Consider the following 24,811-nt stretch of genomic DNA (forward strand, 5'->3'; position numbering starts at 1 on the left):
CACATAAACTAGACACTTGGTGAGACATGCAGATGAACATTTAAGACCCCATATTGACAACGTCAGTCTTTTCCTTTAAAATATTGCCGATAAAAACAACAAACATAAGTCCTTTCAAAATTGCTTTGATTCGAATATGCCATGTTACAAAACCTTTTAATATTGCCTCATATCATATAATATACCATGTTTTTGTTCTTTGGTCAAACTTATTTTAAAATGCATTTTGCCAACGACAGATGGTCAACAACCCGAACATATTTTTGTCTCAATGTGCTGCCCATTCCCTTGAGCTCATATTGGAGGATAGTGTCAAGCTTCCATGGATCAAGTTGTGTAGAAAAGGCCAAAAAACTTGCAAATTTGTGTACAATCATGCATGGATCCTTAGCCCAATGAAGCAATAAATGTGGCAAAAGGTGTCGGCTCACCCTAAAATCATTGAATTTGCCACCAATTTCATCACATTACAATCCTTGATTTTGTCCAAAGAAGCTTTGAAGTGCATGTTTGTTGGTGAGGAGTGGATTTTCTTATCCTATGCTACATCGACTACAAGGATTAGTGTGGTAGATTGCATTTTTGATGAGATAGGCTTTCAGGCCCCCTGTGTAGAGATTTTGCATGCAATTTTTTTATAAATTCTACATTATGTTTTACTTTTAATTTTTATTATATTTTTCTTTTGTTTGCGATTTTTCTTATTTTAATTCACACTTAACTATTAATATTTCAAAATAGTTGCAGTTCTCTAATCCCTTGGTAGTTCTTTGAGGCCCTGCTAGTTCTTCCATGAGTTGTTGACGAAGAGAAGTCCGCGATTGGATATATACGATGGCATATATAGGGCCAAGGAGGCCATTAGATAGATCTTTGGAGGAGATTAGTCCCATTTGGGAGATAATTGATAGGAGATGACACTTCCATCTTTACAGGCCCATCCATGTAGTCACTTATTACCTCAATCCAACATTCCATTTCGGTGTTGATATCAAAGTAGATGAGTAGTTTCTTAATGGGATCTTCTCAATGATTGAGCATATGTCTAGCAATGATACCAACAGTATAATCCACAAGATAGAGCTTTCTATAATGCACAAGGGGTGTTCTTCTCTTGTCAAATTGGCATAGATATTAGACAAAATTGTCGCCAATTGAAAATATGTTTTAAGACCATAATTTGATTTAATAACTTAAAGTCTTAATGTTGGAAATGAGACTTCTTTTTGTTCTTTTACTTATCATAGATGGTGGCAAATGTTTGATCCTAAAATGCCAAACCGTTAGAGGATTTGCATATTGAGCCAATTGTCTAGTGCTTTAAGTTGTGAATGCAATTGGACTATGTTTGAGCACATATATTCTATGGAGAGGTTGAGTGATCTAGTTTTTGTTCATTATAACCTTTGTCTTAGTAAAAGATAGGTTTTGGATCACGACTCTACCTTGAACACACTAGAGGTCAATCTAGAATTTGAGTGGAACATTGAGGCCACAAATCCTATCTTTAGTGATGAGGACCTTGATTGGACATGAGACACAATAGACTATCGATGGAGAGGTTGAGTGATATAGTTTTTGTTCATTACAACCTCTTGTTGATGTTTAATAGCTTTTGTAGGATAAACATATATATTTAATTATATGAGATATAAATATATGAGGGAAATTAATATATATATATATATATATATATATATATATATATATATATATATATATATATATATATATATATATATATATATATATATATATATATATATATATATATATATGATTAAATACATGTCTATTCCTTCCCTATTCTCAATATAAATTTAAGTGTTTGATGCATTTGGAAAACACATACCGAATAGGGAGCGCCATTACATTTGCAGTGATCCTGACAAACTTAACATGGTATCAAAGCAAGGTTGCATATGTAATGAAAGATTGATTAATAAAATATATATTGTATAATGTGCATAAGCACATGCGAATGCAGAAGATGGTTGTATTCAAATTGTGTTGGTCATTAGACAATAGTGTAGAGATGAAGGATATCAGACTCGAAGCACTGAAAAATCAGTGAATAAAGCATAAGAAAAATAAAATAGTCTTCGAGCAAGCTACTAGCATGAAAAACTACCTATGTACTTGAGTTTAGGGAATGTGGACAAGATGTACACATTAGATATGATGTGAGTACAAAATAGCTGGATGTGACCTTCCATGGCATACATCGGACAAAGAAGAATAAATAAAGTGCATAACAGTCAACACGGTGACCAGCGTGTAAGCAAGGAAGCAATCCGCAACAAGGCACGATGGTAAGCATCAACCCCACAATAAGGAGCTGGATGATGGAGTCATGCAACAATTTAAATTGGAAGTGGGCGACTAATCTTCTCATTTATTGCAGCGGTTTTCCATCATATATATTGACTCATTAAGGGAAAACAATAACAACGAATATGGAAGGTTGACATAGATCGCAGGGAGTATGGGAATAATTAAAACACATAGCAAGAGCAGACAAATCTGTAGAATCTATGGGCCACACATCGTTGTGTGGTGTCCATGTGACACTTACATACAAGTACAATTGACGTTAGGACAGTTGGTTGGAGATAGGCCGCACTCTCTGCCACATCACCTATGGTGATATTGATCATTCAAGTATGGTGCAAATGGACCCCACAAGCTTATGCGACCAGGATACTCATATGCCCACCTTGGTGATTCATTAGGTGAATGGGCACGGTTGGAATCTTTTGGAAGATCCCAAGGTTAATAATCTTGATCCCACTTGCATATGCCTCCTTAGAAAATCCACGTGGGAGTCAAGTATGGGAATAATAAAAGATGGATGCATGTCAGGTATTCCACTCGACATTAACCATTTCGCCGTCAACTATCTTGGAATCTTTCTTCTATTCCTTGACAACATTTAAAACCTTAGCCATAAGGTGGAATTGAATTAAGAAGCCAAAAGAGTTGAGAAGGAATCCTATATAGGTACAATGGGATGATAGTGATGATGACTTATAAGTATCTTTGTTATCTTCGTTACTACTCTTATTTATTTTTGTAGTTACCTTAGATTATTATATGTGGCATAATATGTTGAAAATGTAGATTAACATATATATATGGAGAACTATTTATTATCCTTGAGTATTATATTAGTCTATCTCTTATTTGTATTTTCAATACGTACTATAAGAGCTATGTGCCTTGATCTTTTCCCTCCGAGAATGATATTGCAGGAAGAGGGAGATTAAGATTCAGAGGGAGCCTAACATTTCATTAGAGGCAACCTTGAAAGAGAGTGAGCAAATAGAGGATGTGATTTACTCAACATTCAGTGACCTTGATCATATTGATCCAGAGGGAGTAAATCATATTGAGATGGATTCTCCAGTGATCAATAAATTGTAGTAGTCAAGAGGACTATGATTTAATGAATATACCTCGTGACTATGTGATTTTAATAGGCCCACCCCTTATGTACATCATGAGGAAGTGATGACTTCCAAATGATGTTACTTGTGTTTGCAAAAGTTATTGTAAGGCTACGATCTTACAACAACTTGTATTATGAGATCAAACAAATCGAGTATATGGTGAATGGCTTGCATCTCAATATTTTAGGAGGCCAATATGCTTGATATCAGATGTGATATCATGACCCCTCTATGCCATCATTTACAAATCTTCATGTACTTATAGATGATTTAATAAGGTTGCCATTGTTTGTTTAATTTTATTTTTCAAATAAAAATAAAATTATACCTTAATTTAATGACTAATTTCCTAGAAGTTCGTTGTTAAACCATGTCATTTTTATCTAATATAGTTGAACTTTGGATTTTAGACATAATTATTTAAATAATCTTGTTTCTTTTTTTGGTTGATGACTTTAACCTTCTAGATTAAATTATGCAAGTATTTGACGACTATTTAAGTTAGAAAATTTCCTCTTACTAGGATGGTGATTATTTAATTATATTGCAACTATCTTAATTGGTGAGAACCTTTTTTAAATAAATTTAATTGTTAATTATTTTTTCTTTTCGTAACTATTTAACTTAGTTGATTTTAACATCTTAAGACATTATTTATTTAATTATTTAAGATTAGATATTTTCTTAGATATGATTCTTGGATATTCAACAGAAAAATTAAGAACAAAAAAATAACCATTTAGATCAATTAGCTATATATATATATATATCAAAAGAGAATAATAAATACTCAATAAACATAGATAAGCAATATAAATTAAAATTAGAGGATAAAAAAAACTAATCACTAGCAGTATTCTAATAGTGGATAAGAATTATTAAATACTATCATTTTACTAAATATGGCGAAATTACGTTAGCCAAATTTTAAAATATATATGGTGCTTTACTTGGTCATGAAACAAAATTAATAAATACCGATACTAAAGACAAAACACTCAAAAAACCTTAATACATATATATTCATTCCTTTCAAAAAAAAGAACATACGTATCTGTTGAAGTTAATAAAAGATCAACCCCACAACTCTCAAGAATCACCTGCATGCAAACACCTGTCACAGAAAGAGAGAAGCAAAAGCTATGGAGGTTGGAATTCCCAGATCTACAGATGAGACATTCTTGATGAGCAAAAAAAGAGATTGCTATTATCAAAAGTGAATGAAGAAATTACAAAGAGATCAATCCTTATAAAAGAAGATAAAAAACTTTAATAGGTAAAACCTAGGTTGCATGATAATAATTAATAAAATAATTAATTATTATATGCCTAAAGTTTAGCTTAAGTAAACTAGAGATAATAATTGACTTAATAATTAAATCAAAATGATTTAATTAATAAGGCAATATCTTTTTACTCTAACAAACCCCCTTAAGATAAACTTAGGGAGTAGCTAAAAACCTAGAAACTGCTGCTAAAAGCAAATTGGGCCCCGACAACAAGGCCTAATAAGGTACCCAAGCACAACCAAGTCTCTGAAAAGAGGAGGAATAGAGAAAACCGCATGGGAAAAACCCTACACCAAAAAGAGATGGAAACAATGTTCCAGAAGATAGGAACAAAAGGATGATCATGAAGAACACCACTAAAGCATGAAGCTACAAACACTGCCAAATTGCTGATTTAAAGAACCTCCATTGTATAGAACATGACCAGGTAGAGAAGACTAATTCTGAAGAGCTGATCAATCGAAGATGGAAGGTATCTTCACGGCCTCCAAAAATAGGAAAGAAAGAATGTCTATATGGTTAATGATCCATCTCATCGAAATGCATAGGTATCCAACCATTGCAATCGCCTAGTACATAGGATCAAATACTAAATACATAGTTCACTCCATCAAACGAAGAAAGCAATAGAACCAACATAACCCCCTATAATGTGGAGAGATAAGACATGCACACTGAAATTGAATGCAATATCTCTTGCAGAAAGAAGAACCAGGAACATCGAAAGTGCAAACACCTGTAATGGCATGTGCCATCAACATAGCATGAGGCTAATGTCGTGGAATGAACACTCACTTGACAAAGGAAGATGGCAAATATGGCAACATGAAACCCCCCAAGGCACTTTATAATATAGTGCGAGTACAACAAAACACAAAGATGTGCAAGATCCCAAAATGCAATAGAGTGACACTTTATCTCAGTGCGTTTGCAAAAATACTACAAAAGGATGTCAACAAAGATCAAAAGAGACATAAGGCTGATACAATAGATAGTATAACCCATGAAAAATCATATGAAACAACAAAATTGATCTTCGGACTTGAAACAACCAAGATATCCAACAGAATGTAGAAAAACAAAAAACTAAATGGGATGTACTTGGAGCAGAATCTGGAAAATAGAATGTCTTAAAATGTCTCTTAGAGTGCAAAATAGAACCTCTAACTTTGACTGCATAAATCAGCAACCAAACAACATAAAAAATCCAAATAAACTGGACCATCACGATGGGCTCAGAATCAGCTTTCCGATGCTTCTTTCGGATCGAAAAACGGAGTCCGAATGAGCAGGTTATGGCCAGAAAACCACATGTAGGTCAAAAAAGAAAAAAAAAATTACCGCCTCAAGATCTGTGCCAAAATGTCTCGAAAAGCGTGCCCACTAGTATGCTAAATTGCATCGGAAAGCATGTTAGTTTCGTACCAAAATTGTCTTGATTTACGCACCTAACAAATCTCGATTAATGTGCCAAAACATCTCGAGTTTTGTGTTAAAAACACAAAATCAGCTCCTCAAAAAATGTTCCTAAATTCCTGATTTTCAAAAAATCTTGATTTGCGTGCAAAACTTAGAAAATTGCTGCCTCGAAAAATGTGCCAAAAGCTCAAATTCTTGAAACAAAAAATTTTGATTTGCGTGCCAAAATTTGAAAAGTGCTGTATCGAGAAATGTGCAAAACAAAAAATTGTCTCGAGAAACATGCCAAATCTAGGAGCAATATTTTTAAGTCTCAAATTCAACTGTGTCCAAATTGGGCAAGTTTTATATGAAAATAGTGGTTTTTGGGTGCTCCGAGCTCAACGGTGATGCCCCTTTGGGCTCAAAGTGCATCGAAAAATGGTGACCCCCAGCTTCAATACAAAAAAACTCTGAAAACTGAAACCCCTTGAAAGAAAAGGCACAGATTTGAAAGCCAAGCCAAGCCAAAGTTCTCATAAATAGAACAGGGGCATGCAGATTTGGAGCTCTGATACCATGTTGAAGTTGATGAAAGATCAACCCCACAACTCCTAAGAATCAGCTACATGCAAACACCTGTCACAGAAAGAGAGAAACAAAAACTATGGAGGCTAGAATTCCTAGATCCATAGATGAGACATTCTTGATGAGCAAAAAAGAGATTGCTATTATCAAAAGTAAATGAATAAATTATAAAGTGATCAATCCTTATAAAAGGAGATCAAAAACCCTAACAGGTAAAACCTAGGTTGCATGATAATAATTAATAAAATAATTAATTATTATATGTCTAAAGTTTAGCTTAAGTAAACTAGAGATAATAAGCTTAATAATTAAATCAAAATGATTTAATTAATAAGGCAATATCTTATTACTCTAATAGTGTCTGCTGTGAAATAGGTTGTAGGGAGGATGAAGAATGTTTTCTTCAGCTTTGGGAAGAGATGAAAGGTGTCTTGATTGGATTGGAGAAAAAATGTTGCAAGCTATGAATTGAGGGAAAAAGAGGCAACTGTAAATGTGGCTAAGTTAGAACAACTCATTGACGTCTACAACCATTGGTGAAACTCCAGAATAGGCCCAAGCTGATTTGCAAACTTTCTTGAAAATTCTACCGCTTGCCTCAAGCACTGCCTGAAGAAAATATATAAGGGAACGACTGAGAATGGAAAAGATCCCCGAGTGGAAAAGAAAGAGTTGGGGTTTTAGAAGAGAAATCGGTAGCATCCTGTTCGCTCTCTCTCTCTCTCTCTCTCTCTCTCTCTCTCTCTCTCTCTCTCTCTCTCTCTCTCTATTCTTCTCCCTAATCTGCTGCAGCATATGATATAAGCCATTTTCCTTGATTTGAGTAGAGGCATCCTGATACACGACTTTCAAATAGAGAGGCATTTCAGCTGTCTGTGTTTTGGGGACATAAGAGTCCAGTTGCACGAATTCTCTTTTTTTTTGTTGCCCTCAAAATAGATAGGAGCGGACCAGGTGTGTACAAAATTTCTCATTTCCATTTTTCCTCTCTTGTGGTGCAGGAGCACCTTAGTCAAACTCCCTAGGACTAGTTTTGATTTTGGCATGTACTGACTCTAGCTAGGAGTGTGAGTTTGGACCTTTCAAGGTCATCTCCTTGTTTGTGTTGTTCCTAGGTGAAGTTTCCATGTTAGGAGTTTTTATTTTGGTTGTTCAGTGTTGCTTGGGTTAGGGGTCATGGGTCTAGGACCATAAAGCACAAGGAAGGTGTAGGTTTTAACCTCTCTTGTCCTCCATGATGTTTTTACATCCTATTGCATGGATTGGAGATCCTAATGTTATTTGGAGCAAGGAAAAGTGGAAAAGATGTCAACTGTGCAAAAATTGTCAAAAAGGCAAGAATGGCAAAAATCATGCAAATTGATGTCATGAAGGATAAATCATGCCTAGACAAAATTAATGGATCATAAGGGACAGGTTTGGAAGTTCCCAAGTGAAGGAAAGCAAAGTTTCTCAAAGATGCAAAAAGTTGTCAAAGTTGTGCAATTTTTGAAAAGTTGCTTAATTTTTTGACAAGAAAGTTGCAAAACACAAGAAAGAGGTTGATGGTTATTCCAACTACCTGCAACCTCTTGGGGAACTTATAAAAACCATGAAATGACCCATTCCAAGGGTTGGGAGTTGTAATCAACAATTTTGTGCAAGTGGATTCACAAATTACAGTTCAGTTTCTAACAGTTTTATAGTTTCTTGGTTGTTTGTACGGAATAATGGATTGAAATACCGATTCTACTATTGGATATTTGTTGTACTGTTATTACAGTACTTTTCCATTTAGATTTCAAGTTTGTAAGTGCTCATTCAAGTAGGTTTTGAAATTCATTTGTAAATACTCAGTGTTCTGGTCTAGTTTTGACTATCTGTGCAAGAATGGCTCCCTCGTGAGTTCCTACTGTGAGTTCTTGATGGCTTTATGGGACATGGGAGTAGAGCCAGTGTACAATATGTACATAGGTTTTGGGGCCCTGGAGAGTCGTTTGAGCAATTCAAATGTGATATGCTAGGCAAGTCTTTGATACTTCGTTAGGCAATCACAACATTGGCAAGAAGGTTTTGGGGTTTGAATGTGAAGGATACTTCAAACCAAGAGTTGCATAAGGAGGGGTGAGTGATGCCATTATATGCCAAAGGAGGTCTCATAATAAGTTTTGTTGAGAAAATGATCAGGCTCTAGTCAGACCTGTCATTCTTATTGTGAAACCCTTAATTATAGGCATAAAAATTGCTTTCAGGTGTACAGATGGCTTGGAGATCTGAGACTCACAAAACCCTTGAGTTTTCCAAAAGGGTACTCGAATATAAAGTTTGTTTGCCATCTTGTTTAGAGAAAATCAGAGTTAAAGCCCAAAAACCCAAGTAGGAGGGCTAATTCAATTAGGCCTAATTGGTGCAATTTAGGAAGTTTCTCAAGAATTAGTAGAAAACCCTATTGGTTTTGAGTCCAAAAGGTTGGATGATGTCCAACACTTCATAAGGGAACTTCTCACTCCTTATGGTGGCAGGAATGGTGAAGAAGGATAAAAAATTGTATTTGGCGAGGTGACTTGAAGAGGCATTGATGAGTCAAAGAAGCAATCCCATTGGTGTATCTAGGTAGGGAGTAGTTAGAGGATAGGGTAGAGATCCTCTAGGAATTAGGGTATCAAAGGGAACCCTAATAGGCTAAGAGAAAACCTAAACAAGTCCTTGAGAAGCTAAGGGCTAAGCAAGCTACCCTACCCAACATTACATCATCTTGTCTTGTTAAATAAAATAAAATAAAAACTTTGCTCTGTCACATGGAAGGTAGTTAGAGAAAATATTTCCTTTTCCTTTCTGAGTTAGAAACTTACATAGTCAATCCATGTACTCGATTTTTGGAAGTAATACTGGTAAATTTTGTTAGTTGTATGATATTTCCGAATAATTTGGTTTTTCTTTCTGTCCTTCTTAAAAGATATATATAATGGATTTTAATTTCACTCAGAATTCTGGGTCAGCAACAAACCTTAATACCGTTCATTTACATTCCAAAACACTTGTTTTATTTGCTGCAAATAGAATCAATAGGCTACAGTAAATTTTAAAAATAAAACTAAAATCTCTCTTGGTTTGGGCCCTACCATACGGTACCTCTGTATCATCTGTACAGACCCAACAGGCTGTGAACAAACATATACTTAGTATTTTGCTATCTCTCATATTTGCTATCTCTCCTTAATATGGGATGTCTCCACATCCACACATGTCCAGTGCTATTAGCCATGGTATTTTCTTTGATTTTCTGTGTGGTCCAGAGGTCTGGTTGAAAAAGATGATTAGATATTAAATAAATGCAATACTTAATAGATAAATATTATCCTTCTGTGCAAAATTCAGACATGCCCTCCCAAACAAAATATGCAAATAGAAAACTGACTCATATCACCAAAATTGAGGGGATGCTTATAACTAATATAAATGCTTATTTACAGCATATGCACATTAGGTTATCTTCAACATTATATATTACAGCTGTTGGGTATTCCTTATACTAGGTGGAAGTATATGCTGTTTTGAATTGCATTGGCCACCAAAATAAGTCTGAGCTAATTACAACAACAATTATATAGTCGATAAAATGTCTCTAAAATAGGAACATAGGTACATAAGTGTATAGACAAGCACAGTTACACGAACCACCATATAGAGATAACAGAAGAGACTAGAAAATTTCAAGATTAGACAGCTATTGCAATAAGGGTAGATAAAATAGAGAAATTCAGTAACACTACTAAGAGTGGTGTGAACCACCGCTATGTTAATGAAATCTGAAATAACTAGACCTTTGAATTGGGATACATCATGACTTCAATTTTAGTCTAAATAAATAAAAATAAATTTATTGGATTATTTACTTCATTTAAAGTGGTGACCCCTTTCTATCATAATCATACTAGCTCACCAACAACCTAAGTGGTCGTATTATGTGTGGCAGCTAACTAGTTACCTTATTTAGGAAGATGACATACAACAATAAACCAAGTGAGAGACTAGGGTACATACGCATAGGTAAACATTATACATGGACAAAACTAGAACTTTGAAGCTGATTTTGTTCATAATATAGTGGATGTTTAGGATTGGGCCTGATTTTCTTGAGTGGGTGTATGACGGTGAAGAACTACTTGGAAACGAAACAAGCCCCAAAAGGGTCATCTCCACAGTAGTTACATCAAACTTAGTACAAACAAAACTACATATCGTTAGCGAGTGCGCATTCCATTGGTGTCTTGATCCCGTGGATATGGGTATGTAGGCAGCTTGGAAGGTGAAGGATACCTCCAGAGCATAGATACCTTGGAGATAGATGTTGTGGCTACTTACCCCTCGTTAAGTTATATTTTTGTAAACTAATAAAAACTTGGAAACAAAATTTTTTTTTTTGAAAGATTCTGAGGAAGGTACCTATACCTGGCCAATGCCTGAAACCCGAGAGGGGGTGTAGGACTTAGTAATTCTCTCGGTGGTCTCACACCTGGCTAATATGGCCCGAAAGCCAAGGAAGGGTGCGGATCTGTTGGTTATGATAACTTTGCAAAGAACCTTGGCTCAGTCTTGGGCAAACTGTGTAATTTCTTGCAAGCTACCCTAGACCCGGATTAGTCCCAAAGGGAAAAAGACTCTGATCAGAGCACTGTCTATACTTGTCCCCTAGAATAACACATCTCAGTTGGATGGAGGTATGGATTCTAGGTCACTTAGATGTTCTTCCTACCCCATATGGGTAGAGGTGTGACTTGAGAAGGTCACTTATGTATTCATCTAGTAACCCATCTCGTAATGATGGAGGTACAGAGTCTTGGTCATTTACATACTTAGCCTACCCTGTACGAGTATAGGTATGACCGAAGACTACTGCTTAAGATGAGTAAGTACCTATCCCCGATGGATAGAGGGTTGGTCCGATAGACCGACTATTTGGCCTTGGACAAAAGAGCTTGGATCGGCTAGTTAATGTTAAGTCCTATTAGGACAACATGAAAGATGACAATCTCTTGAGCAATAAAATAAAATAAAAAATAAAATTGTTTAGTAAATTGTGCTAATGAAATGGGATAACTTCTAAATGTCTTGATATTTTATTTAAGGATAGGAGGGTCCTTACATGTGATATTAAAACCTTTTGAGTACTTGGTGAATATCATTGAAATTTTGGGAGGCCAATACTTTTGATATTAGATGTGATATCAAAACCTTTTGAGTACTTGGTGAATGTCATTGATATTCTGGGAGGCCAATACTCTTGATATCAGGTGTGATATATGTAATGTTCCTGTTATAAAATAAATCATTAATCAAATTATTGTTAATGGGCCGATTGATTTAATATATCTCGGACCCATTTTTGTTTTGTTTCCATAGTTTGTGTCACCATCGGCTATCTTTGTACACCCTTGGAAAGTTTTTCCTGATGGGTATTTAAGCATGACTTGTAGGTAGTCATTAGGTATGCTTTTTGGATTATTTCTATGTACTGCGAATTCCTGTTCGAATTTTGGATTGTTCGCTATTTTGGAAGTGAAAGATCTTCCCTATTTGGCTCGTGTGGTTTCGGTGGGATTCAACCGTCACCCTATTCCATTGTTGCATTTAAATCTTCGCTTGGATGTAGCAAATCAGAGCACCATCCTTTGGCAAATACTATTTGAAGGTTATTTGTGGTCTAATCTCCATTATTGTTTGGTTCAATCCGAGGAATTGTGATCTTTGAGTTTGTAGCGCCATTATTGGAATTTCCCCTCCATCCGTATACTTCTCGCTACTCACTTGGTCGACATTCCATACAACATTTTCTCCCTTTGATACCATATGTCTAGTATTAGGTACGACCATCATATATTCCATCACTGTATTGCACTTCCTTATGCCGTAAGGCCTACTAACTCCCCCATACAGCCTGAAAATATATCTTACCATACGACCTACCATACCATCACCTTCCATTTGTCTCCACCATACATAAGACACCTTACACATCCACTGTACGACTTCTTGTGTATTGCCCTTCACCGTACAACCTTTCCTGTGCATTGCCCTTGCAACGTACAGACTTCTAGGACGCCAAAACTGTACTTCCCATCCTTTCTCCACCATACGGATCCCTTCACTGCACTGTTCAGTTGGCCTTTCCACACCGTGCGAGTTTCTTGAGCTCATCTTCGTCAATTATCCAGCCCCTCGTACTTGGGACCATTACAATATCAAAACCTTTTGAGTACTTGGTGAATATCATTGATATTCTAGAAGACCAATACTTGTGATATCGAATGTGATATCAAATGGTGGAAAACTTCTGAGATATCCGTAAAATTTGTGATTCCTAATATTACCAATGGTGTAATATTTGTCTTTCATTTATCCTCCCTAGCTAAGAGGGAGCATTAATGTTTGATAGCTTTTGTTGATTAAACATATATATAATTATATGAGATGTAAATATATGAGAGAAATTAATATTATATATATGATTAAATATATTATTATATTAATTATCTGGTTATCGAATAGACATGTCCCATGAAGAGACATGTCTATTCATTGCCTATTCTCAATATAAGTGTAAGTGTTTGGTGCATTTGGAAAACACATACCGAACAGGCAGTGTCATTACACCTCTGTCTTAGCTAAAGACAGGTTGTGGACCATGACTCCACCTCGATCACACTAGAGGAGGTCAATCTAGAATCTGAGTGGATCATTGAGGCTACATATCCTATCTTTAGTGATGAGGACCTTGATTGGATCAACTAGATAGATAGAGATTAATGTTGTAGCTATGACAAAGGAGGATAGAGCACAAGCAGACACAAGCATAGTTTATGTTGGTCAACATGGCATGGAGTCACAGGCAAATACTATGGGTGCTAATTTCTCCAAGACCTACCTTAGATGCTTTCTTAGGAGGGATGCAGGCTCCTTTGAGCCATAGACTGGTAGTTTTCGTTTTGAGATATGTTTTGAACTTATGATGTCATTGATTTTGTATTCTATGAGTTTTGTATACATATGGAATTTAATATTCTATTTTACTTTGATATTTTTCTTCATCTACAATTTGTGTTTATACTTATGTGATCAATGTATACTTGTGTATGTGATCAAATTAGCTTCTATTTAATGATTTTATTGTGTCTTTAAGGTTTATTTAATAAAGGGTGCATGAAGCAAGTTTAAAATCTTTAAAAATGTCTAAATTTCTTGGGTTTTTCATTTTGTTGAGTCTTGCCAAGTCCTAAAAACTGAGTTGGTTCACCCTTGTCGAGTCCAAGTGTTGTTTCTATGCTTCACAATGATAGCACTTGTCCTTAGGAATATGAGACATTGAAAGGAAAACAGGTGCAAGCAACCCACTAAGTAAGAAAATGGGCTCTAGTAGACATTCGCTGTTGGGCTTAGTCTAGAAATGGCTTCAGGAGGACCTATCATGTCTCTTCCTCCAAATCCTAGTTTGCTTGTATAATATTGTTGATTATATATGAATATGATGCGATCTTGTCTAAATCTAATGATTGAAAGTTTACACACACACACACACACACACACATGTATGTATGTATATATGTATGTATGTATGTATATGTGTGTGTGTGTGTGTGTGTGTGTGTGTGTGTGTGTATTGAGTCACATGTTATGCCGAATTTCATCTATGAATTTCAAATTTCAGCGAACTTTTACCCATTCCGAACTTCATCCAGATTTTATGATATTTAATATGATATTGTTATTTATAATAATAATTTTTTATTTTAAAATAATATTGAGTTATTTAGTTTAATTATTTAGCAATGTCAAACTATTTTGACAACTTCGTGGATATATTACTCTTATTTAAAAATAAATAAATTTATATAGGTTAAATTTAATGTCAATTTTTTTCTGAATTTTTACCCTTACCGAATTTCATCCAAATTTTATGATCGACGAACTCAAATTCAAATTTAAACTTTGTGACTCAGTATATATATATATATGTTGCTTATGTTTGTAGGATTCAAATCCAAGATCACATTACTTAAAGAACCACTTACTTGGTAAGATGTAATCCAAACCCTAAAGTGTTTTAATTGTGATTCAAGGGTAACTTAGGAAGGGTGCATTACAAATAGTATCAGAGCATAATCTTGCTAGTCTATGGGATAAACCTACTTTAATCACCATCTAACAAGGGGTAACTATTCAATCCTTTTTCTTAAGTAGGTGAAAAAGAAAAATCAAGTAGGTCAACATTGCATTTTTGTGTGTGTGCCCTTGACTATGTCAAATATAAGTTTTCTTACACCATGTGTATTTTATATGCATTCTCTACATGTATACTTTGTGGTTGCTACACAACTGATGTGAGTCAGGTGCAAGAAGTGTATTGCATATGAATGGTATTGGAGCTTAATCAAAATATTTTTCTCACATGTAGGGTAAAGATATGGTATATCGGATTTGTAAATGTGCTATATTGAACCTAAAATTCAAATGGAGGTAAAGTTGCATGCTATAATAGAGCAATGACATTAGACAAGGGCACATCATTCGGATTAATGCTATCCCGCATGTTGTGTTAGAATGTTTTTTAGGATCCAAATGGTACCAGCCTCATCCACCCACGGTTTTTTTAAATTTGTAATTATAATGGATACTCTATTACTTAATTCACCAACACAAATGTCATTTGTAGAAATAATTTTTTGACCCTTTTCTAGTTGAAGGGAAAAATAGCTTCTATCTTAATAATATGGTTGTTAGTAGCACTCAAACAACAAAGAACACTATATAGAAAATTAGAGCAAGGAACACACATAAAATGGATTATACTTCAACATTTGATCTTGAGAAAGCCAAATAGGAGGGGAATTCCAAAAGAGTAGGAATCTTCTTTTGATGCCACTATGTGCTTGTGTTATTACTAGTGTAACACGGGGATGCGTCCCCCCCCCCCCCAAAATCTGGGCCGTCTTGGAGACGGGGACGTCCTCGGGACGGGGGGACGTCGTCTTGGCATTTCGGGCAGCGCCACTCAAAGTGCCATCGCCGCCAGAGACGGGTGAGACGTCTCTGAGACGGGGAGAAGTCTTCGAGACGGTTGCGGGGGGATGCCAAGGAGTCTCCTTTGTTGTGGGGGGACGCCTGGACGTCTCCCGCGGCAAGCAAAAAAGACACATAAAAAATAAAAAAGTTGAACTCATTTTTAAAATGTTTTAATGTTTCTTATTTATTGTATTGGATTATGGGGCCCATCCATTCCTCCTCCTTTGTATAAAACCCTTCTATTATTCATTTTGATTCACATTTGCATTTCTCATTGTTTGCAACAGCAAGAAGAAGAAGAGTGAAGAGCTGAGATAAGGGTTTGTGCAAGAGTGAAGAAAGTGTTTGCAAGTGAAAATGGAGAGCTTAGGAGCAAGAAGAAGAAGAGGAGGGTGGTTTTGGGTTTACTGAACCTTGTTGGAGTTTTTAAAGCAAAAGGTAGGGTTTTTAACTTATTTGTATGATTTTGAAATGCATGTTTATGAATGTTTTTGTTTATTTAGACGACCTCTATTAGCTCTGGACTCTTTGAAATGTCTATTTTCGATTGTTTAAACCGACGACTTCTACTCTCTTTGAACTATATTTGGGGGAATAAAAAAAAAAAAAACACAAAAAAAAAAGATAAAACGAAAATTGACTTCCAATGGTTCCGTAGGATTTGGGCTTTTTTGAGCTGATTTCAGTATGTAAGAAATAACAAGAAAAGTTAAATTTTTATTTAAATTTTCTTATTATTTCTTACATACTGAAATCAGCTCAGAAAAAGCCCAAATCCTACGGAACCATTGGAAGTCAATTTTCGTTTTATACTTTTTTAATTTATTTATTTTAAATTTATTTATTTATATTATTATTAATAAACAATAAGCCTTGCCTATTTCAATTTTTTGTTCTTTGGTTCTAACTTGTTTCATTTTGTTATGGTTATCATTATCATTTATAAATTATAAATTTCAATAATAGATTAAGATTCTTGATGTTTTAGTTTTACAGTTTTTAAATTTAGCTTTATTAATTTTTGTTTTTTCATTTTGTGAAATGCAGTGTCACAATGAATACTCATAGTGATGATGAGATGGAATTTCATTCAGGTAGTGGCAATGAATCAGAATATGAGCCTGAGCCTAAGGTTGGGGCTGATGATGATGATGACACTGTTGAGAGGGGTGACCATGAGAGTGACATTGTGATTCCGGTTGGGCCAAATCAGCAAGGGGCCCAAACTAGTTCCACTTGCATGGGTACTGGTTTTATACTATCTGGTACTCCATCTACTGATTGCCCCTCCCCAGCGTTGGCATAGTGGGCTAGGAGTAAGTTTGATCCAAAATCTCCTTTAAAACAATTTGCCACTAGAATAACAAGCGGGCAAGGAACAAGTGGCACAAGAAAGTGGAGATGCAATATTTGTGGTGAAGATTGGTATGGTAGCATCACTAGAGTGAATGCACACTGACTTTTTTGGACAGGTAAAGGTGTCCAACCATGTAAGTTTTTGGTTGAATCCAAAAACTTGAAGATTAGAATTGAATTCAACAAGCTTTGGGGATTTTTGGAGGACTTGGGCCTTCCAGTGCCTACTACTTTGGCTGGTAGGCAACAGATTCAGACTATACAGGAGGTGCATGAGCAACAAATACAGGGGCAACAACACCGACGCATGTCTTCTTCTAGACCACAGCATAGAGCTTCATCTACTTCATTGCTAGGGGCAGCCTCCGCAACTTCCTCTACTTATAGCTCTATAGGTGTAGCAACAGCTGAGACGAGCAAGGGGAAACGTAGGGCATAGTCTAGTGGCAACAACCCTATAGCAGAATTGTTTGCAGCCCAGACGAGAGAGAAGTTAGATGCATGCATTGGGAGAATGTTATTTGCCAATGGCGTTTCACTTCACATTGCTCGGTCTCCCTATTTTAAGGAGGCATTTCAGAAAGTAGTGAAGGCGGGATTACCATAATATGTGCCACCAAGTGAGCACAAATTGAGGACTAAAATCTTGGATGATGAGTATGCCAAGATTGGTGAGTCCATGGAGACCATGAGGGCTGTTTGGGAGGAATCGGGGTGCAACATTGTCATGGATGGGTGGACAGACATTAGACACTGTCCACTCATCAATGTCATAGTCACATGTACAGAGGGCCCATTCTTTCTTAGGGCGGTTGATTGTTCATGGCATCAAAAAGATGCTGATTTTCAGTTTCAGATTCTTCGGGAAGCCATTGAGGAGATTGGGCCACAAAATGTGGTCCAAGTAGTGACAGATGCAACTCATGTGTGTAGAGCTGCAGGGAGGCTTATTGAGGCCACATATCGGCATATTTGGTGGACTCCTTGTTGTGTGCATGCTATGAACAATGCTCTAAAGGACATGGGGAAGATTAGTTGGATAAAGGGAGTGATGAGTGATGCTAGAGATGTGCAGATGTACATCTACAACCACCACACCTCACATGCACTATTTAGGAGCTTCGCCAACAAGGAGTTCCTGAAGCCAGTTGAGATACGATATGCATCCTATTTCATTCTCTTGGAGAGAATGCTTGAGTTACAGGAGCCACTGCAACTAATGGTTATGACGAATGAATAGAATAGGTGGGATGGTTCTAGGTCAGAGCAGGGGATGAGGGTGAAGGATATAGTTAAGAGTGATGTATTTTGGAGCAATGCAAAATACATTGTCTCTATTATTAGGCCAGTCTTCGAGGTGATCAAGTATGGAGATGGGGATGCGCCCACACTTGGAGAGGTGTATGAGTGCATTGATTCTATGCTTGGACAGATGAGGGTAGTTGTGCGAGAGAAGGACCCCACATTAGCCTTCTACACTGATCACATTCAGCCTATTATTCAGCATAGATGGGACAAACTTAACACACCCTTACACATGGCTGCATATGCATTGAATCCGAGGTGGTACATGACTAGGCCTGGTAGAGTTACACCACTTCATGATGATGAGGTGATTTATATTATATAACACTTTAAGACTTAGATTCTTATCATTTTATAAATTAAAATCATTTACATTACTAGTATCTTGATTCTTCTATTTGCTAATAATTTGTACTTTTTAAATTTTTTTAGGTGAAGGAAGGGTTCTTCAAGTGCATAGATAGGATGTATGACCCTGAGATAGCAGCTAAGGTTCGCATTGAGTGGACCAAATTTTCTACTCTTAGGGGTTACAAACAAGCAGCAAAGGCAAACATCAAGACTGTGGCACAAGAGGATGCCATTTTGTGGCAGTCAGCTTATGGACCGAAATCTACAACCACCACACTAGCTATTCGTTTGCTGTCCCAGGTACTTAGTTCCTCAACTTTTAACTTTTCATTGTTCATTGTTCAATGATCATTGTTCAACTTCTAATTCCCGAGTCTTAGATTGGCCAATTATTTTTCATCTCAGGTTTCTAGTTCCTCAGCTTCTGAGAGGAATTGGTCTACATATAGCTTCATCCACTCTCTTAAAAGGAATAGACTTACCTCTCAAAGAGCAGAGAAGCTAGTGGCTGTACACAGTGTGTTGCGTATCAATGACCGCACCACAAGTGTGTACAAGGAAAGCCTAGCATCACGATGGGATGTAGAGCCTGAGGAGCCATTGCAGATTGATGAGGAAGATGCTTTAGATCTAGCCACAGGGCTAGTTGGTGTTCTCTTTTCAGCTCTTGATCTTGGAGAGACTGATGGTTCCAGTGGCGATGAGTTTCAACCTCCAGGGGATGATCATTGATCATTGATTTGGCATTTTGATTTGGACCCTTCGAGACTTGTTTTTGTTTGCATTATATACTTATTTTGATATCATGATTCATGCTACATGATACTTATTGTAATCATCTTTATGTCATGAGTCATGACTCATATGATCATTGATTACTATTAGATAGTAGAATCTAGATACTCATACTATTGATCTGAAGACTGATATATAAACTAATATTTATTATTTTTTGATGTTCAATGTTCAATGTTCATTGTTTGTTTGTTATAACTTATTTGATCATGAATCATGACGTTCTAGTTGAAAACTTCAGTGCAATGTTCAGTGTTTAAGTTTTTTACATTTGTGTATCTTATATTGTATAATTGTAGTACATCTTTTCATAACTAGCATTTTAAGTATCATATGTATAGTATATACACCCCTGCTCCCTCCGCCAGCCCCCCGTCCCCCGCCGCCATTCCCTCGGCGTCCCCTCGGCGTCCCCAAATCAAGGCCCTTCTGTCCCCCTGTCTCGGAAACTTGTCCCCCCGTCCCCCCGTCCCCTCGTCTCCCAAGGCGGTGTAACTATGGTTATTACAGGTTTATTGCCTTGGTAAGGCCTTAATCAACATGTTCACACTTTAAACATACATGTTTGGACATCTATAAAAGCTCTAGACATCTAATTTCAACACTCCCCAATTGCATTTCAGCTTTTGTAAGGTTTACTAGGATGCGGCAACACAGTTCCTGCTCAACCAAATGCAACTAAAAAACCTCAGTGTTATGGTTCCTTGGGGATCTTGTGCAAACAGTATCGCAAGAATGCTTAAAAGAAAATCAAAACAGTCTTTAAAACTTGAAATGCTTGAATTCTAAATGCTTCACCTCCTCTTGATCCCATGGCTTCTGCAGTTTTTGGGCGTCGGATGAGATGGTTTTGCTCGCTGATGAAGCTGTCTTGAGAATGTTGACTGCACAATGACAATTCTGGTTCAAATTAAACTGCAAAGACTATTTCAGACCCGTGGCTATGCAGACACCTAAAACATAAACCATGATTGGAGTGTTAAAAAAATGGTTATGTGTTTCCTAGGTATTATTTACTTTTTAGTTTGATAGATTAACACTTCCCTATTTCAGCTGGGTATAAAACTACCACTGATAACCCTTCATCATGTTGACATCAGCCTTTTAATTGTCAAATGATTATAGATGGAGTGAAGGAAGTTGGTGACTTTGTGATGCTTGCAGATGATTATTGGGCATGTTTTCTTCAGTCTTTTACTTTTCAATCAAGTTCTTGTAAAAATTTAAATCAGCCGATATTGAAAAATAAAGCAAGTGCAGAGTAGACAATCTCAAATTATGGTATACTTGTACTTATATACACAAAGAAACGCATTTCAGTGCTATTTAACTAAAAACATTGCCTTTTAGGGCATATCACAAAGCCACCTTCATTCTGTTCAGATGAACTGTACTGATTGAGCTTGGCTAGTCGGTTTTGTTTTATTATGATTTGATTAATTATAATCATAAAGTTACTTGAATGCTGTTAATATTTTGTATCTTTACACAGCATCATGAACCTTTTTGGAGTGCTAAAGTTCAAAAAGATGGGAGAAGAATTTCTTAAGAGCTCTGGGGTTCCTTTCACAATTATCAGGTCAATTTCTGAGTTGGACACCATGAAAGCATTTATGTTTCCAAGGAAATATTTTTTTAACTCTTTTTATAATGATGTTCAATGTTCTCCTATGTGGATGACAATTTTTAGGCCAGGGAGACTAACTGATGGGCCATACACGTCATATGATCTAAATACTTTGCTTAAAGCAACAGCAGGCACACGTCATTCTGTTTTGATTGGACGAGGTATGCTGACAATTCTTTTGCATCCATCACATGTCATACACTCAAATTCTCTCAGTTATGCTGGTAATTGTGTCTATGCATCCATATTCGTGATAGGTTGAGAGGCAATTGAGAAGACACTTAGTAGCCTTTGCAAAAGACAACAAACACCAGACATATCTGAAAGTAAGATGAATGCTAAATGATACATGTGCCTATTCTAAACTCTTTTTTATGGTAAAGGTCTCTGGAAAGGGGTTGATAACTTTAACTGTTACTGTGGCCCTTGTATTTTTTCTTGAAACATCTGTATGATACAAATATAAAATGTGCTTAATTTTGCTTCACATTGCAATTTCGACAGATTTTATAGTTGATTTTGGAACATGGAAAAATAATGATTGTATAAAATTATATATTTTTCATTTGATTATGTTCTGTTCTTACACAGGAAGCTGCGGAATGTAGACCACTTCTAGTGTTGAACATACTTTGCAATTTGATCTTTAATGAAAAGAATTTTTTAAGGAAACACTTTGGCATGACTTGGATTGACTTCCCTATGGCCAAACGTTGAGACTAATATGCTTTTAAATTTGTACTTATCTTCATCTCAATGGAAAATGACTTAGGCTGCCCTTGCATTTGTATTCTTTGTAATGATTATTTATTGGACAGAATTACATCATAGTCATAAAGTGCTAAATTCTTGTTTAGAGTTTGTTAGATTATATAAACCATCAAAACCTTAAGCCTCCTTTGTACATAGAGGGTGATACATCAATGTAACTACCTCCTTTTGGTCTATATAATTAACTCCTTCCAGAATATAAAAACTGCTTACTTTCATCCTCCTTTCCTTGTTTTAGATGTGGATCTGCAGTCTGGAGGGCTAACCATCCCTCCTAGTTAGTGTTTGAAATTTGAATAGATCCGATAGGATACATATTAGCAACTTTCTATTATTAGATGATCAGTTGCCTAGAAACACTTATGCCACTCCTTTATCACCTAGATAGGCCCATTTTGGCAAACAATTTCCTCTCTCTTCTAGGTCTTAGCTAGAATACTATCCTTTTCTTCACTATTAGCTTCTTGTGGCATCTGTCTGACTATTCCTACCATTGAAGTCATCCCTACTGAAGGAGGTAAAGCAAACCTCTACAGTACTTTTGATGATTCCATTTTAGGCTTGTCCTCTTTCTACTGTTCTTGAGTAACTAATTGCCTATAAATTGTTGTATGTGGCGCATTTCTACTTTCAACCATTTTGTCACTTTAATGTTTTCATCTAAGTTACCGGATCCCTTGGTTCAGGTCTGGATCTTGATTTTGGTGCGTTCCTATTTCTGATTCTGCTTGGATTTTGCCAGGATTCCGGACAGGAATCCATGGCTAAATAAATATAGTTTTTGCCTCTGTTGCCTAGATTCTTGTACACCTAAATTTTGAAATTTCGTGTTGAATCCGATGTCTAACATTTGTACCTGATGGAAATTTCAAAGCTAAATTATTTGCCAGTCAAAAGTTATGAGCATTCTCCTAAGCCGAGCTTTTAATTTTTAATGGGAAATATTTAAAATTGTTTTTCAAAAGTACTTCTAATATCTAAATTAATTTTTTTAAATTTATCATTTTATTTTTTGGGAAGGAAGTAATTAAAATTCGATTCAAATATCTCCTCCCATGTTCATAGTGCTCAAAATTTCCAAATTTCTAACCATTTAGGTTAGAAATACTAAAAAATTGAGCACACAACCTAAATAGTTGAAAATGCTCAAAATTTGACTAAACAAAACCAAAATGGCTTTAAACGCTAAAAAATTGAGTACTGAAAGTTTAAGAACACTCAAAATTTAAGCACTTCTAACCTCCATGATTGAAATTCATCTCAAGAAACGGTTGTAAGTACTTGTAAAGAAAAGTTGGGATGAAGGTTTCAATCAGAGCATGGAGATCCATCAGAGTAGTATACAAGTCAGAGTTGTTTAAAAGTCTTCAAGAGCTTTCAAGTAAATGCAAATAGCGAGAAAGAGATTGAATTTCATGACATTTGCGAGTATCTCCTCAACCTGTGGCAAAAGTGAGAGCTTTAAAATATTGCACAGACATGCATAGAAGGTAAATGAATATGGAATTGGAAATGGTCTAATAATGTAATGGTTCATAGACCCTCTAAGTCTGGATCATAACCAATGAGCTCTAATTAGAGAATTTGCAAGGACACACATGTAGTGTTTCAAAAGGAATCAATTAATAATTAGAGGGACACTATTGAGAAAGACTCTTGAAGCATTCAACACAATGATGCAATGATTTGTAGATCTGCAAAAAATGGATTTGTTGAAGTGCCTTTTGGAATGTTCAAACATGCAATTTGCATGTATAAAGCCAAATAGACCAACCCTTTTCTAGTGCCCCAACTGTCGGTGAAAAACTTGAAATCCTTGGAAGTAGCATTCGTTGAAGAAATGGGGGTTTTTCCAGATGATATAGTTCCTAAATCCATGGTAGGTATGCATGCAAGATGGGAAGCACAAACAAAGCATTTTAATTGTTTGTTAAAATGCATCGAAGATGTGTTATTTTGTGTGAAAGAATGACTTGATATGTGAAAAATTGAATCAACAAACAAAGCCAAATTCGATTACCACTACTTGAACTCTCTCTACCTGCACAGAGTGGAAACTTTGGAACAAGTTATGAAAATCTGTCAAAGTATATTTAATGATTATACATTATATTTGGAAAATTTCTTGCAATGTACGCACATAGACAATACATATGAACTGTATGAGCATAGAGCATTTCACAATATGGAGTCACTGACAAAGATTACGAATCCCTTGACAAAATGTTTCAAAAAGCTATTACATGGAATGGAATGGAGTGATTGCAGAAGTGCACAAATTATATTGCTTTTTTAAAACTCCTGAGAAACTTCTACATAAAATGCCAATTTTTTCAAACATTTTTATAGTATGCCTTGGCTGAAAGCATATTTAAAATGTGGAAGCATTCTAAAAGTCTCATTAACTATTGATAGAATGTGTTGAATGGCATGTCTTATGGAATGTTAAGAAAAAGGTTTCATAGTAATTGCATTGATACACAAAAAATATTTGTTGAAAAAGCTTAAAAACCTTCATTCAAATTTCAAATATTTGTTGACAAGCATAAGGCCAAATTCTACAACCCTTTCCTGTGTTCTTTGCCTTCAGTAATGAATAACAAAGGTGTCATCTCAAAGAATGAAATGAAATGAATGCAGAATGTGAGCAAGGGATTTTGTAAGGAAGCTCTTAAAATGTTGGAATTCTTGAAGCACTTGTGAACATGTGCTGAATATGGAAGCTCAAAGATGACGTATTAATTGTTTGACACAACACCCTTGATGCACTACCAAATCAGGATCTTTAGATTGGAGTCACAATATGATGGGGACACGACCCAAGCATAGAATGGACACAACAG

General features: G+C 35.9%; 1 protein-coding gene across 3 annotated transcripts in view; it reads left to right on the forward strand.

The window, feature by feature from the left end:
* The window catches only part of LOC149529493 (uncharacterized protein At5g02240-like), a 220,017-nt gene that overhangs the window by 141,209 nt on the left and 53,997 nt on the right, over positions 1-24,811 (forward strand). For 2 of the 3 annotated variants that reach the window (XR_016358742.1, XR_016358741.1), the window contains exons 6-8: positions 21,063-21,149; positions 21,261-21,358; positions 21,455-21,523. Coding sequence is in view for 1 of the 3 variants with exons in the window: in XM_089809964.1 (XP_089666090.1) it covers positions 21,063-21,149; positions 21,261-21,358 (185 nt within the window). In the remaining 2 variants the exon portion in view is untranslated. The remainder of the gene's footprint in view (positions 1-21,062; positions 21,150-21,260; positions 21,359-21,454; positions 21,524-24,811) is intronic. The other variant, XM_089809964.1, reaches the window with a different exon arrangement.

Source organism: Cupressus sempervirens, chromosome 11 (genome assembly GCF_028749045.1).
Source record: "Cupressus sempervirens isolate cs-2001-9-10 chromosome 11, ASM2874904v1, whole genome shotgun sequence".
In the NCBI taxonomy this organism is placed as follows: Eukaryota; Viridiplantae; Streptophyta; class Pinopsida; order Cupressales; family Cupressaceae; genus Cupressus; species Cupressus sempervirens.